Source organism: Silurus aristotelis (genome assembly GCF_946808225.1).
Source record: "Silurus aristotelis genome assembly, chromosome: 10".
Lineage (NCBI taxonomy): Eukaryota > Metazoa > Chordata > Actinopteri > Siluriformes > Siluridae > Silurus > Silurus aristotelis.
The window spans coordinates 28,156,944-28,172,772 of record NC_139583.1 but is presented as its reverse complement, the minus strand read 5'-3'; the positions used below and the strand labels follow the sequence as shown (position 1 = coordinate 28,172,772).

Below are 15,829 nucleotides of genomic sequence, written 5' to 3'. Positions count from 1 at the left end.
ATATATATATATATATATATATATATATATTTTTTTTTTTTTTTTTTTTTACAAGAGTGAAATCTCCAGTGTCAGCATTTTTTATTTATTTTTTTTTTTAACAGTCACTGTTTTATAACAAGTTTACTGGAACTTTGTTTTCCAAAAAATAAAATACATAAATAATAATAATAATTTTGTCTTTATATATAAGCAAGAACCGGGACTTGTCATCTTTCCCAGACATTAAATACAAATAAAAAACAGGGTAAATTGTATAGTTTTTTAATAAAATATATGAAGGTAATCAGTGGTGTGGTTTGAGAATAACAAAACACTTCAGGATCTTTGATTAAGTTCCTATAGCAGCTTCTTCGGTTGTGTTTTATTGGGTCTTTTTTGTTTACTATTATATGAATATTAATAATTTAATAAGCAATATTTAAATAAACATGACAGGGATCTTAAGCGCTTTTCATTTTTACATCCAGAATCAATTGTTTTGTAAGACAGGTTTCTGGATTTTTTTTTCTCCAACCCCTCTTTTGAGACACTGCTTGTGGTGGATGTTGTAGTCTGAACCCACCTGACTTGAGATGTTTCCTTGAGTTAACTCTTACTCTGTCTTTTGGTGGCACCAGGTTTACGGAAGCTGTTTTGCCCTTTGGCTCGCTCTACGTGCAGCGTCTGGCCGTTGATGCAGAGCCCCTGCAGGGCGTCCAGAGCCTGATCCGAAGCTCGCTCGTCAATGTACTGGAGGAACGCCCGGTGCTCTGCCCCCTGCCATGTGAGCCGAACTGGTACAGCATCTCGATCCTTCAGGAAACCCTTCAACTCACTCACACGCAGTCCAGCTGGGAGGCCGCCTACATAAAGTGTGTTAACAGGAGCCGAAGAACGTTCAGCTTCTTCACCCGAGCCGATAAACGCAGGTGTATGATCTCGCCTTGGAGTGGGAAGATCATGCCTCAGGTCATGTTTTGGATCAGGACTGGGTTTTGGTTTATGCATCTGTTTGGTCTTCACAATAGCAGTCTGGGACATTTTTAAAGTTACGTCCTTTCCGCCCTTCTGCTCCAAGTCTCGCAGTTTTTTCAGGATGGGAATTTTCCCCAGCATTTCCGCGTCAAGCTGCACACATGAAAATGCAGCTTTTGAGAGAAAACTCTAGAAACTCTATTTTTTGAGAAGAGAGGAAAAAAGCATAATCTTATAAATCCCTATAGATTATGATTTTTTTTATAATACCTATTTAACTCAGCATTAACCTGTTTAAATCTAATGTGAATTAAATGTTTGTCTTAATTCAAATTATCTTTCAATATAAATGGTACATTATATGGACAAATGTGTTGGGACACATGACTTTTAACCACAAAGTTGGAGGCACATAATCGTGTAGGACATCTTTGGATTTTGGCAGCATGAAACGTTCCCTTTATTTGAACTAGGAGACCCAAATCTGTTCCAGGACGACAATGCACCCATGCACAAATCCAGATCCATGAAGGATATGATTTGCATGGATTGGAAGTGTGGAAAAACCTAATGAACACCTTTGAGATGAATGTGAACGCTGACTGCACCCCAGATCTCCGCACATCACCTACATCAGCACCCGACTTTACTAAGGAGCACAAATCTCCACAAACACACTCCAAAATCTTCCTAGAGAAGTTTACTATAAAACCAAAATTGGGACTAAAATCAGATGTTCAAACTGTAAAATAGGATGTTAATGCTAAGCTAATGCTCTACTAACCATTGTCCATGGAAAAAAATGGATGTGGATATTATGTCTGGTCAAAATTTACAGTGAGGTTGATAAACAATTGAGATCTTTTCTTCAATAGTGTAACAAGTCAGTCTATGTTGATTTTTGTTTTTAATTAATAATTAATAATCTGGAGTTTGAGTAGTTTGGTTGTCACACACACCCACAGGTTCAAAAATTTTTTTCAATATGAACCTAAATCCTGATTGGCCTGTATTATACATTACCTCCAAAAACACTAGATTGAATACTTACAAAAATATACATGAACCCTTTTCTTGTCGGGTTTCTATATTAGAGTGTAAAAAACAAACACTTAATAACCGAACATAAACTCCAGCTGCATGCAGTTTTATCACCTTTACATTTGATGTTTTTGCTCACGTTATATTTCTACAAATCATACGCTCACAGCAGACTACTCCGTTTTCTTCACGTACAACAGAACATTTATGAAGGCCAGAACATTTATCTTCTGAACATCAGTCATAAACTTCACATAGTTGTGGATTCTGGCTGAATCGAGTGACTCAGAGATACGAATAACAAACACAACCGCTAATTAACTCAACATAAGCAAATGCGCCATATAAGGATGTCCATATAAATATGTCTGACTTGGTTACCTCGAAAACAAAAGGTGGAAAAAACAAAGGCTTTGAGTAGTTTTTTGTGAAAATAATAAGTTAGAGAGATTGTTCTGGAGATGTTGGTGTTCTTCTTGGGAGTAGAAACCAGTGTATTGGAACGAGGGGAAAATGTCGATTAGATCAATAACGATGAAAGATGAAAGATTTAGTTAAGTGTGATTAAGTGTGTGAAATCAATTCAATTCGTCCTGTATAAGAGATTTGTTAGAAAATTAAGCATGTGTTTATAAAGTACAGTGTCGTCCCCCTGATTAGGGTTGCCAGATTTGCAAGGCAAAAACACCCCAATGGGAGGGGAAAACTACATCAAATTTCCCTGAATATTTGATTAAGTAGAGTTTTTATAATAAGTTAAATTTTCCCCACATTTTATCCATTCCTATTGTTTATATAATTACTGCATGTTTGCGTATTAGTATATGAATTACTATAGCAATAAACTGATTTAGTATTTAACTGACAAACAATTAATCAATCAAATAATTAATTTAATTTCTAATTCTGCACGAAAATGAAAAGATGAACAGCTTTAACCAACATGCTGCTTGTTTAAACGTAGCTTACAGGAAACAGAGTAAATCCTGTGTGAGTTTAGATGTTTGTAATTCTCAGTTCTGTACATCAGGCCCTTCAGAGATGCAATCCTATGTACTTAAGAATATAATAATAAAGCTGTGTTGGTGCTCTGTGTGTTCAGATTTACCTTTGACCACATGATGCCCTTTGGTTTAGGAATCTTACACTCAGTCCTGATCATCCTGCTCGGTGTAAAGATGTAGTCCACGGTTAGATCATGACTTTCCATAAGTCCCTCTGGAATGTCCACAACCTGGACACAAAGTACACTGAACTGAACATGTGCATGTTTCAAAAAAGTGTTTAGGAATCTTGCTATTTTTTCTTTTTTTTTTACACAAGAACTGGAGAAGAGATTTGGATCGTTCTTGTGATGGACATGTTAGGATGTTTGTGGAACTCTCAAAGAGAAGATTCAGACAGATTTTCACCTGATCTCAATTTAGATTAAAATAAATCAACAGCTGTCCAGGTGACTGTCTTTTTATGTCACATTTTACCATTTTATAGTTGCATTAAATATTTAAAAACATTGATGAGAAAAATGAATAGCAGCTATAAAATATAGGTCGACCGAGTGGATTTTACCGATACCGATTGCTGATAACCAATTAATCATCTGATTTTTCTAATGGATACTGGATTGAAAAAAGAAAAAAAAGAAAAAACCATGTAAAATTGTGAACTTCATTAAAATAATGAAAAATAAAACTGTACTGAAGGATGAAAATGTGCTAAATGAAATAAACATGAATATTTTCGTTATAATAATAAATCTAAATATATAAATGATAAATAATAAGTAATAAAAAATATATAGTGCCCTCTGTGCATCTGTGCTCTCTCCAGGCAGCGCGCAGTCTCATGTGTCAAAACAAACAGAATGTGGCGTCAGTGAGTCACCTCTAGAGGCCGCTCTCGTAATAACAGCATAGCTTTTTAGCCTCTCCGGCAACAGGCGCAACCCGGAAAAACTATCGGTATGGGTTTGTGCAGAGAGCCGATAGTTCCATCAATCAACTATTGTGCTGAATAATCTGCAAAACCGGTGAAACGCTCGACCTCTACTATAAACTCACCAGCTTTTATTTTTTTATTTATATATATATATATATATATATATATATATATATATATATATATATATATATATATATACACACACACACACACACACACACACACACACACACACACACACACACACACACACATAGCAACAACTGGGCTGTACAACAGCTGTATAGCAGTTTCTATAAAAATGATCATGTATTAAATGAAGTACTTTTTTATAAACCTGTGTAAAAACTACTCAATCAAATCAAATCAAAAGATATTATAAAACATTAACAAACACGTCCTGACCAATCAGGATCGAGAATTCAACAGTGCAGAGGTATTGGAAAGGATTTCTGACCTGGCAGTCATGAACAACAGTCACAACCACCGTGGATTCATTCACAGCTCCCATTGAGACCATCATGGCATATTCCATGTCTGAATATCCTTCACCTTTTCCAATTCTGTAACCTAAAAATAGATGGACATGTAAACAAATAAGCAAATAGATAATAATTTCATGTATTATGCAGCAGTTCACCTTTCTCCGATACAGCAACCGATCCAACCACAACCAGGTCCACGTGAACACTTGCATCTAAACCCACTGGGACACTGAACTCCTTCACACCCTTAAACACACAAAAACCCACCATCATCATTTAATTACAACTCTCACAAAAAGTATGAGGTACGAGAGCGTGCGAGTCACCTGGGACATAGAGCATACACGAAGATCCTCCTTGGTGGCCCCTGGTGGAGGAATGATTTTGTTAAACAATCCTGTCCGTAGACGAGGCGTCGGGACTAGCAGTGTTTTTCCGGCCTGAAGTAAAATATATAGCACATTTAAGGTGAGAGAAGTTTGCAAGAACAAGTAAAAGGAAATCTGATTGGTCAGATGGTGTTGATTAATTTTTAATAACAGAAGCTCAGAGAAAAAATTGCTGCTGCAAATTATCAGATTTATATCAGTGCTTTTGTTCATATATTAGTAACTATGGACAAAGTAGAACACGACACTTTGGCACAACTTTGCTTCACTCAGGCTTCACCATCACAGCACATCACATCACATCACATCGCTCCTTCGCTAATTTCCTGGTGTGTTTAATTTTTTGCATATCGCTTATCATAACATCACCTGCAGAGCTGCTAATCGAGCCCCTTCAAGTGGTTTATCAGGATCCACTTTGACCTCATGAGATTCGGTGAAGAACTCGAAGCCTTTGATCATCCCGCACGCCCCAGGAGCTCCCTGAAGAGACAGAAAACAAATTAAAACAAGAGACGAGTTACTTACATGCAGAGTGTGGAAGCGAGCTCGCTCCTGTGGCTTATCCGGGTTCACTTTGACAACGCTGCTGGATTGAAACACCTGCAGAACAGGAAGCCTGTCACAGGCTGCTGTCGCGGACTGTCACACACACACACACACACACACACACACACACACACACACATTAGGACAAGGCAATGGGAGTCCAGCAGTTTGAAAAAGAAGACAATCCAGAAGTTGGCAGGAACGCTGGGAGCGATGTATTGCTGTGCAAGGGGACTATTTTGAAGGTGATAGTGTGTAGATAAATAATGTAAATAAATAATTTTCTTTTAAATTTTTGATACCACCTCACAAGTACAGGTTTATGAACTGACCAGGGGCTTGGTCATGTGACATGGACACGTGTCTGCCTTTGAGACACAAATGTAATGCATTAGGCTTAACAAAAAATGCATTGCTTGTACACTTTCAGAGTGCATTTGATGCTCGTATCAACCAAAGCAATGTAATTGTACTTAGGTGGTCATTAGAGCGTCACGTGACCTTGAAGTTTGGGATTCTGTGGTGCACAGGTCGGGGGAACTTGGCCAGATCTTTCGCCTCGAGGTAATCCCACACTTTCTGGCGAATTTCCCATTTCGTCGCTTCTACACATTGGGAGAGGATGCAGTATTAAAACACAGAAATGCTCAAGCTCGGGTTAAAGAACACAAAATAGAGCACACAATATATTTTCATGTACCTTTAGGAATAATTATAGCGGCTTCCATAATTAAGAAGCTTTAATAGGCTTTAAATTGAAATGAAGAACACTCCTGCATGAAGCATGTCACTGACTCCAGCTGCTGCTGCCTATCAAAACAAAGCGCACTTCCGGGTTCGCTACGGTGTCCTATAAAGGTCAAGTGCGTTTTCGTTTTTCATTCAAGTTTTATTTGTTTACATATACACTACATAAACATATTTTGAAACATTTTCATATGTGTGGTATGTGCTTTTTTGAGCAACGCGTTCCACATTTAGTCCCAATTTGCTCTTATAAATCCCTCCAATCTTCTTGGAAGACACAAGGGTGTTAGTAAAGTCAGGTCCTGATGTAGGTGAGAAGGTGAGGAGGCCTGATGTGCAGTCAATGTTTACATTCATCCCAAAGGTGTTCAACAGGGTTTAAAGCTCAATAGCAGCAGATCTTTCACTCCAACCCAGGCAAAGCAGATCTTTATGCAGTTTGCTTTGTGCACAGGTGCATCGTCATGCTGGAACAGGTTCGGGTCTGTGAAGGGAACATTTCATGCTACTGCACCCAAAGACACCCTGTACAATTGTGTGCCTTCAGCTTTGTAAAAACAGTTTTGGGAAGAACCGTATAAGGCTGGGACATGCAGGTGTCCCAATACTTTTGTCCATATAGTGTATATTGGATATATGTAAGATGCTGATGCAAGTAAGAAGTCTGAGATTTTAGTAGCCACATTGCAAAGCGTTTTTCGCTATCGTTTAGTTTCTCTGTTTGGTGTCTCAATGTTAATATATCACCAATTGTCCCCACAATCACAGGAAATAATCACAACTTTGTCATCAAGGAGGGAAGGTTTTTTTGTTGTTGGTTGTTTTTTTTTTTTAATGCATCAATGAGGAAAAATCAATAAACCAAAATATAAAATACATCCTTAAATGTACCCATAACCCATCATATTCAATTTTAACAATTAAACACAATTTTTAAGAATTAGAATAATTTAGGGGTGAATGGAGGTTCAAGAAAAATGTGGCCACCAGGTGGCGCCAAAAACCAAGCTAAATCCGTGAGCATTAAACACCTCAACAAACGAATTTATTAAGTTGATTAATATACATCAATATATAGTATTTATCCATTAGGATGATATAATTATGTTTTTCTGAAGCAGAAATTTTGATTCAGACAGATTTTATGTCTAAACTACTACAAATGCTTTAAAGAAACTATCCTATACAAACCCTGTTGTGTAATTATAAAAAAAAAAAAAAAGAAAACCAGAAACCAAGAGGACTTGAATAGTACTTTACCCCGAGTCACATGCACGCTCAGGTAAAACCTACAAATATCATAGAGCCATCAATTATTTCAGCTTCATATTACCTTGCAATTAAGTCTGTATTTCAGGGATGAATTACGATCAACATGAACAGTTTAAACTGGTGGGGGTTTTTATTGGTGTGTGGAATGCTTTTTTTTTTTAGCCTACACTGAATCACTTAATACTACTCTAGCAGCGTGCCGATCCCATGACTTACAAACAAATTGGTAAACGAAGGTGACCAGACAAAATATCTCGTCCTCCAAACGTTTTACTGAAACTGTTTAAAATGTTCTTATATAATAAAGGAAGTGACCGAGAGTTAGCAGTAATTTTCTGCCGGAGGAAGAATATTAGTTCCAGGTTCGGGTTCAGAGCTTCAGGGCTGTATATGATGAAGGGAAGGTCCATGTTAAAGAAGTGAGGTTAGAGAGGGGAGGACACCAGGCCGGCTGGTCCTTGACCAAGGCTCTGTTTCATCAAGTTGCTTTCCAGTGGTTTAAAGCCAAGTTCCTCTATTGGGATGCCAAAAGCCTGCAGTTTCACCTTGTATGTCCTCAGCAGGTCGTTATGCGCCTGGGGGAGAAAACAAGCAGAAGGTATGTAAGAAAGAATTGAGCAGATTCTACCATTTTTACTACATGTACAAATCTACACCAGCAAATCACTGAGGTCATTTCATTTCCTGTTTGTCTCATGTGTGTGTGTGTGTTTTTTGGGTGTGACTTATTCATCCATTTTTTTTTTCTTTCCAGTTCTATTTAAGCCGAACTGTACCTACAAACTATTTTGAATTTAGTATCGTGAAGAATAACGCTTATTAAACAAATCTATGAAATTCTCTGTTTCATCAGGATTCGTTTTTTTTTTATTTTTTTTTATCAACACTATTTATTAATTTCAGCTAGCAGATACATAATAAATACGGGACCTTTTTTTTAGTTCTACCCCAGCAACATAGTAAAGTACCTGTTGCTGTTGGTACCTTTATTTCTGACACTCTGCCTAAACTTCCTGGGATTTAAGAAAAGGCACAAAAAAAAGGTCCTGGGATTCAGAAAAAATGTGGATCCTAATATACCTTTGAACTCATTACATAAATAGCAAATAACCTGAAATAAAATGCTGCATGTTGCCGGATTCACGGCTTCATGATGCAAACACACACTGAATTACACTTTCACTTTGTCCCTTGTGAGTGTGCAGAGGTTTGTTTTATATTCTACCCTCCAAAAACAGCTTTCATTACATTTTTATTATAAATGATTAGGAAGCTGAAATTGATCAAATCTCTGGATTGGCTGCGAGTTCAATTATATTGAATAAATAAAAATAAATGAAAGATTAAATATTGAAATGTATTAATATATTTCTGTAAAAGTTTACCGTTGATAAATGTAAAGAATATATCAGAATATATGAGTGTTGCTGATGGACCTACCTTACACATACGAGCCAGTTCATACTGAAGATCTTTAATGGCAACATTTTTCGAGTCCAAAACGTCCTATAAACAAAAATGAAAAAAAAATGAATCAGAAACCTGATAAAGGAATAACTCTGAAATGTGCACAAAGGTTTTGTCAGAAATCATAATAAGATTTGGAGATTTAGACCGGAGGCTTATATCCAACAGAAATCCTAAAAAAAAAAAAAAGGTCACGATGGAGATGCGTTCTGATGACCCCATCGTAACTTAAAAATATCATAAGTTGAGACGTGGTCTAGCCGAACACTGTCTTAAAGAATTGGTGATCAGAATGAGGTAGTTTACTGTAATTTGTTAATAATTTTACAAATTACAGTACATCATTTAGCAAAACAGAGCAATTTAAGCTACCGTAATGTATAATCGATTATCATGTGTAAGCTGATTTCGCGAGTGGAGGGCGGAGCCACACGCACTCAGTTTTATAAAGGATAGAGAAGAGTTCAAACTGGGCTTTGAAACCAACAAAAACCCCGAGACGACTGAACTCCAGACCCCTGGCGAGAGTAAAGCATCTCATACGGAAGTTTAAATGGCGCACAAAAAAGTCAATATTTTGACCAAATTTTTAGTTTATTGCTATCGTTATTGGAAGATGGGAAAATCGCAAGTCGAACCATTGTAACTTGTGGACCGTCTGTATTTGTAATTCTGCGTAACTGCTACTTTGCATGGACAATGTATATAATTTTTTTTTTTTTTCTTCACAGAACAAACTTAAGACTAAAGTCAAGTGCTGTAGTAATCAGCAGTACCTCCAGTTTGCGAGTCAGCACATTTAGAGCACTGGGCTCTAAATTAGAGGCAGCAAGGACCTCGTTAAGCTGTGCCTCTTTCTTCTCCAGGACGTCTGTAAGAGCATCCAGTTTCCTCTCCAGAAGCAAGTTCTTAAATCCGCTTCTCTGCTGGACCTCCAGAACAGCCTTGGTGAACTTCTGGTATAGTTCATCACGCTCCTGCTGCACCTGATGACCAGAAAATGAAAGATAAAGAGAGATTGGAGAACGATTTTTTTTTTTTTTTTTTAGAAGTTATGCCTTAAATAACTCTTCTCATCTTACCTTACTGAATCTTTGCTCCAAGACTTCATGCTCCCATTTCAGGTCTTTCTGCTCTTGTTCTACTACTTTGAGACGTGCTTTCAACCCCTGACAGAAGAATGAAACAGGATCGATTAGAAATTGTGGTCTGCTTAGTGCTTACACACAGTACCTCTTTAAAACACACACCATATCATGATATCTCAGGAATATTTACACTACTGTCAATTCTGATTGGTCCAAAAACGTTGATTATGTTCTAAATTCAATTTAGATTCTTTTTTTTTTTTTATCTTCACTTTAACAGGAGACCAAAACCTGTTCCAGCATGATAATAAAATGATAAAACCAGCTCCATGAAGATATGCTTTACATGAGTTGGAGTGGAAGATCTGCTATAAAAAAAAAAAAAAGATCTGACATCAACCGTATTGAACCTTTGGGATTAACTGGAAAACTGACTGCACATCAGTCTTTCTCACCCCACCTACATCAGTACCTAAGTGTCTGAATGAGCACAAATCTCACCCTCCAAAATCTAGTGGAACATCTTCCCAGTAGAGTGGACGTTATATGAGCAAAACGAGCCTAAATGTTGAATGAGATGTTTAAACTTCATGTATAGGTCTTTATTAAATCAAAGCAATGTAATGCTTGGCAAGTTTCTCATGGTGCCAGTAATATGGTGTTATTAATCACATAACACAACCAAGTGTCACTAAGTAGAAAGTGAGGATGCACTTCTTCATTGCAGACCACGATTCAAAAGCCACATAGACCTACCGCCAGTAAGTTTTTGTCCTTCTTATAGTTGGTGAGCTGTTTCTGCAGCTCAGACACTTCCTGACTGGCTTTCTGTAGCGGCTCCTTCAAAAGCTTGTTCTGATGAACCACTGTGGCCATCTCGTTCTCCAACCTCTCCTCCCTCTTCTTCATGTCAGCCAGTTGATCCTGCACATTCACAGCCAGAGAGAGAATAAAAAAGCTTAAATGATACGCAGGGATCAGAATCAAGCATAGTTCATACAAACATAAATGCTTGATCGATAGATTGGTTTACATGGACTGGAGTGGAACATCTTGAGTGGCCTAGTATAGAGCTCTAAACCATATTGAACACTTTGGGATGATTTGGAACAGTGACTGCACCCCAGACCTCCTCATTTCACCTACCTGACTTTACTAAACAGGCTGAATAAGCACAAATCTCTACACTCCAAAATCTAGTGGAACATCTTCCAAGAGGAGTGGAGGTTATTATAACAGCAAATGGGGATTAAATGAGTAATGGAATGTTTAAAAAAAACATAAGAACCTTATAGACAAATGTTTTTGGACATCTGACTATATTGTGTATAGACTGTAGATGACTAAATGATTGTACAGCACTTCTATTGAAGTTTCTATGAAATTGTTACGTGCTACAACACATGCTTCAATCAAAATAGGAATTTTGCGAAACAATTATAAATTTGTGCGACTCCAAAAAAAAAAAAGAAAGTCTTCTGAACTCTAGATATATTATAAGATGTAAAGCAAACCAGCAGGAGATGAGATCTCGGCAGCGTACCTTTAGCATGTTGATTTGGTTCATGTTCCCGAGAGTGACATCACTGTAATAGTTCTTGATATCACTGAACGCTTTCTCGTGGTTCTTGATCATTGTGTTAACATGGATGCTTTTCCTTTGCTCGAGCTCATGGATTTCGGTCTTGCGCCTCAGGTCTTGTTCCTGTCGCTGTGTTTGCATTTTCTTCTCATACGCAGCCTCGATTTCTGTAGACAAACATCAGAGCGTTGAGATGTGCTACAGTGTTCCACATCCACTTCAGATTTCGTCTGAGTCTTAAACACAGTACCTCGTAATCTTTCCTCAAATTCACTTCTCAGCTTGGTGATTTGCTCATCGTGGCTCTGTGATAAAAATAAAGGGGTGGATATGAACATGGTGAGGTCTAGCATGTATAGCAGTCTAATACAGACCATAATGATCCTTGCTGCACAAGCAAAAGTCCAGGGGTTGGACAGAGACCTGATCCAACCTGTCCTATAAGTCAACTCAAACTATCGGACATATTTATCCAACCCACTGGACTTTTAGTTCAACTCTGTCTAGGCAGGAGGACCTGGATCAGGTTCAGACCCCACCCTCTGGACATCTGCTTCTGCAGCAAAGGCTCCTGGTACAATGACCTGGATCAGACTCCACCCCTTAAACTTATGGGCCGACAACAGGAGAAACTTCTTCTCTATATCTAAACCTGTTCACTTTTAAGCATATTAGTATCTATTCTATTGAATACATTGACCTATAATTATGCCTAGAAGATAATCTTATTTTATAGACATGTATATGTTTTAAAAATATTTCTAAAAGTATGCGTTAAGTCCCTCATGTCCCTCTGGTACTTTTTTGTTGGTCTTCACACTAGAGGATCTATTTTGGGATTAGTAGCCAATCACACAATTACACTAATGGCCATCGCAGATGCATTCACTACTTCAGTAGGTTTTTTTTATGCGTATCTGTACTTTACTGAAGTATTTCAATTTGGGGAAACTTTAACTTCACTACATATCGATAAAAACGTAACTGGTGAAACACGCAGCGAGTCACCAATCAGGATCGAGCGCACGCTCTGTTTTACACGTGTTCTGATCGGCGCTCGGTGCATCTACTGATCACCAACATACAGTTCAGCATCAGTTCAACATCAAGCGGAACATTTAGAGAGGAATAAATGATGAAGAAACTCCAGACTCAAACACACGTGACCTCATTTGCTCAATTTTCTTGTAGGTTTTGTGCTCATCAAACTGTAATAGAAATCAATCAGCGTTTGAGTCATTAATATCATTCTATTAATAGATCAGTGTGCTGAGAGTCACATTCGAGTCTTTACACATCATCTGAGTTGATTAAGTAAAAAAGTCTTGTGACAATTATGATAACAGGAACATTATAGTTATAATAAATCAGTATTTTGGATACTTCAGTACATTTGAAGGCAAAAACGTTTGTACTTTTACTCAAAGTTTAAAGGGACACTTTTACTGAAGTCAAATTTTACTGAGTGTTTCATCTCTACTTAAACAGTAGTTGAGTTGCAATCTAGTGTTGCAACTCAACTACATGGTTTGTGCATTGTGCATGCATCGTGTCACAGAGCCTCAGCCTGCACGCACCAGTTTCAAGTTCTTGATGTGGTTCTCATTGGAGAGCTCTTTTTCCCTCAGATCAATTTTCAGGCTGCGCAATCCTTTCCACAGCTCGTTCTCCTTGTCTGCCTGGTCCTTCTCCAGGAGTTTGATGGCAACCACTCCCTCTGACTTAAGTTCAGTGATGCTGTTTTGCTGTTCATACAGCAAGTGTTTGACCTTCTGCTTGTACACCTGAAAAATAACAAAAAAAATAAATAAATGAGAAAAGCCTTTTTAGACACGTCCTCTGAGTCACTAAAGGAAGCTGCTCGTTATTTTAGATACCCTTATTTCAGTTTGATGGTTCTCTTCAGCTTCTTCCATCTCTCGGTCTCTGTTCCTCAAGTCAGCTTTCTTCTCTTCTAGTTGTTTTTTGGAGATCTCCCAAAAGGTGTGTATCTTATCTCGCTCCAGCTGGAAGTAATTGCGCTCTTCGCGCTCCCGGTCCAGTTCCTCACGCAGGCGCGCAATGTGTTCTTCCAGCTGATGGAGAATGGAGAGTTAAGAAGAAAAACGTTATTTTTTTTCTTAAACACAAAGAACTACTTTTTATAGCTCCTATTGTTAGCGATAACAGCAACTAACATTTCACTGAAAAAATATGTAAACATATAAAAAATAAAAAAAGTTTAAGGTGGCAGTTTTGATCTATACTAAAGGGAAATCTGCACATGTAGGACAGTTTACCTGCTCCTTGGACATCTCCTCAGTGGGAAGTGCATCTACCACTTTTCTGCTCTTTTCCTTCGCAGCCTTTGGGGCTTTCTTTTTTTTAGGAGGCTGAAGCATAAAAACATATAGATGAATATTTATATATATATATATATATATATATATATATATAGAGAGAGAGAGAGAGAGAGAGAGAGAGAGAGAGAGAGAGAGAGAGAGAGAGAGAGAGAGAAGTTAACCCTAACTCCATATTTAAACCTTAAACATTCATTCAACAAACAAAAAAAACTAGACTTTCACATTATATGGCTAACAAACCGACTGTTAGAGCTAGATCTGGCTAGATAGCCTGTTAGCTAAAAACGCTACATTTGCATTTTTAACGCTTTTGTTTCACATTTAACTTTATAACTTGATCAAATATTCGACTCTAAAAAGTCTATTTATACGTACCATGATTTATGTTGCTGTAATTCGCAAAATTAAATCACTAGAAGTAACAATGCTGTTTCCCCGTGCAGCACTGTTTGTGAGTAAGGCAACACGTTGTCATGACAACAGACGCTCTTATTGCGCGTCATCGTTTCTTCTTCTGGTGTTATTAGAGGTTAGGCAAACCAGTTTTATGGCAAACCAGCGCCACCTACTGGATCGGAATGTGTCCAAAAAAAAAAAAAAGTCACACACTAATGTGATTACAGCACGCAATGTCACATCATGTATCCCCGTCCAGAGTTGAGATCTTGTATTGATGATGTGAGCAAAGTCTTCTCAAGCACATCCCAAAGATTCTAAATGTTGTTAAGGTCTGGACTCTTTGGTGGCCAATCCATGTGTGAAAATAATGTCTCATGCTCACTGAACCACTCATTTACTCTTTCACTGTGGAATATGCTCATGCCTTCAAAGAAGAAAAAAAAATCCATTGATGGAACTTCCTGGTCATTCTTTGGGCACATAACGTTGCTGAACCGAGACCTGACCAACTGCAGCATCCCCAGATCATCGCACTGCCCCCACATGTTTGTACAGTTGGCACTAGGCATGATTGGTGCATCAGTTTATCCGCCTCTTTTCTTAACCCTGATGTGCCTATGACTCTGGAACAGGGTAAATCTGGACTAATCAGACCACATGACCTTCATCCATTGCATCAGAGTCCAATCTTCATGCCCCCTAGCAAATTTAATCCTTTTTTTCCACGATTATCCTCACTGATAAGTGGTTTTCTTAAGACTACACAGCTGTTTAGTCTCAATCCCTTGAGTTTCCTTCACATTGTACGTGTGGAAATGCTCTTACTTTCACTATTATTCATAGCCATGAGTTCCACTGTTGTTTTTTTACGATCTGATTTCACCAAACGTTTAAGTGATCGCCGATCACGATCATTCCATTTTTTTTTCGTCCACATTTCTTCCTCGAAGATGATGTTCTGATGCAGTTCTTAATCCAGCTGTAGTAGTTACAGTGATCTCCTTAGATGTTTTCTTTGCTTGATGCATGCCAATAATGTGACCCTTCTGAAACAGATTAACATCTTTTCCACGACCACAGGACATGTCTTCTGACATGGTTGTTTAAGAAACAAGAAGCTACTCACTGCATCAGTTAGGGTTAAATAACTTGTTGCCAGTTAAAACATAATTAACGATGCAGTAATTAACCAATGGGAGGCTCTTATCTATTTGCTCAGTCAAATCCAGGTGGTGATTTTTTTGTTTTTTTGGACAAGCAGTATATTTTGAATGAAGATTATGTAAATAAAATAAACTTAAATAATATTTTACTGCTAAATAAACCCATCCTGGGTCACTTTTTATAAAGATTTTAAAGATTTAAGTTTTGATCTTTAATTTGTTATTTAATTTATAGTGGTCCATTGTCTCATAGGCCTAATTTATATATATATATATATATATATATATATATATATATATATATATATATATATATATATATATATATATATATATATATACAGTGGGTACGGAAAGTATTCAGACCCCCTTAAATTTTTCACTTTTTGTTATATTGCAGCCATTTG

General features: G+C 37.5%; 2 protein-coding genes across 4 annotated transcripts in view; both read right to left on the bottom strand.

Annotated features, from left to right (window-relative positions):
* Positions 1–248: 248 nt before the first annotated feature.
* The window catches only part of mthfsd (methenyltetrahydrofolate synthetase domain containing), a 26,352-nt gene continuing 10,771 nt past the window's right edge, over positions 249–15,829 (bottom strand). The window contains exons 1-8 of one of the 3 annotated variants that reach the window (XM_083553084.1): positions 6,063–6,200; positions 5,864–5,967; positions 5,342–5,455; positions 4,751–4,864; positions 4,580–4,670; positions 4,397–4,509; positions 3,107–3,232; positions 249–1,110 (exon numbers count right to left, since the gene is read on the bottom strand). In XM_083553084.1, the coding sequence (XP_083409210.1) occupies positions 589–1,110; positions 3,107–3,232; positions 4,397–4,509; positions 4,580–4,670; positions 4,751–4,864; positions 5,342–5,455; positions 5,864–5,967; positions 6,063–6,090 (1,212 nt within the window). In that variant the 5' untranslated portion in view covers positions 6,091–6,200 and the 3' untranslated portion in view covers positions 249–588. Of the gene's footprint in view, positions 1,111–3,106; positions 3,233–4,396; positions 4,510–4,579; positions 4,671–4,750; positions 4,865–5,182; positions 5,584–5,863; positions 5,968–6,062; positions 6,201–15,829 lie in introns of those variants that run through there. The other 2 variants (XM_083553083.1, XM_083553085.1) reach the window with 2 other exon arrangements.
* On the bottom strand, positions 6,913–14,365 carry drc4 (dynein regulatory complex subunit 4). Its single transcript, XM_083553053.1, has 11 exons — positions 14,236–14,365; positions 13,798–13,890; positions 13,396–13,593; positions 13,096–13,302; positions 11,769–11,823; positions 11,480–11,685; positions 10,693–10,860; positions 9,931–10,017; positions 9,625–9,834; positions 8,822–8,887; positions 6,913–7,956 (listed from the first exon to the last, which is right to left on the bottom strand). Exons 1-11 carry the CDS (start codon positions 14,236–14,238, stop codon positions 7,807–7,809), a joined length of 1,443 nt encoding a protein of 480 aa, XP_083409179.1. The 5' UTR covers positions 14,239–14,365; the 3' UTR covers positions 6,913–7,806.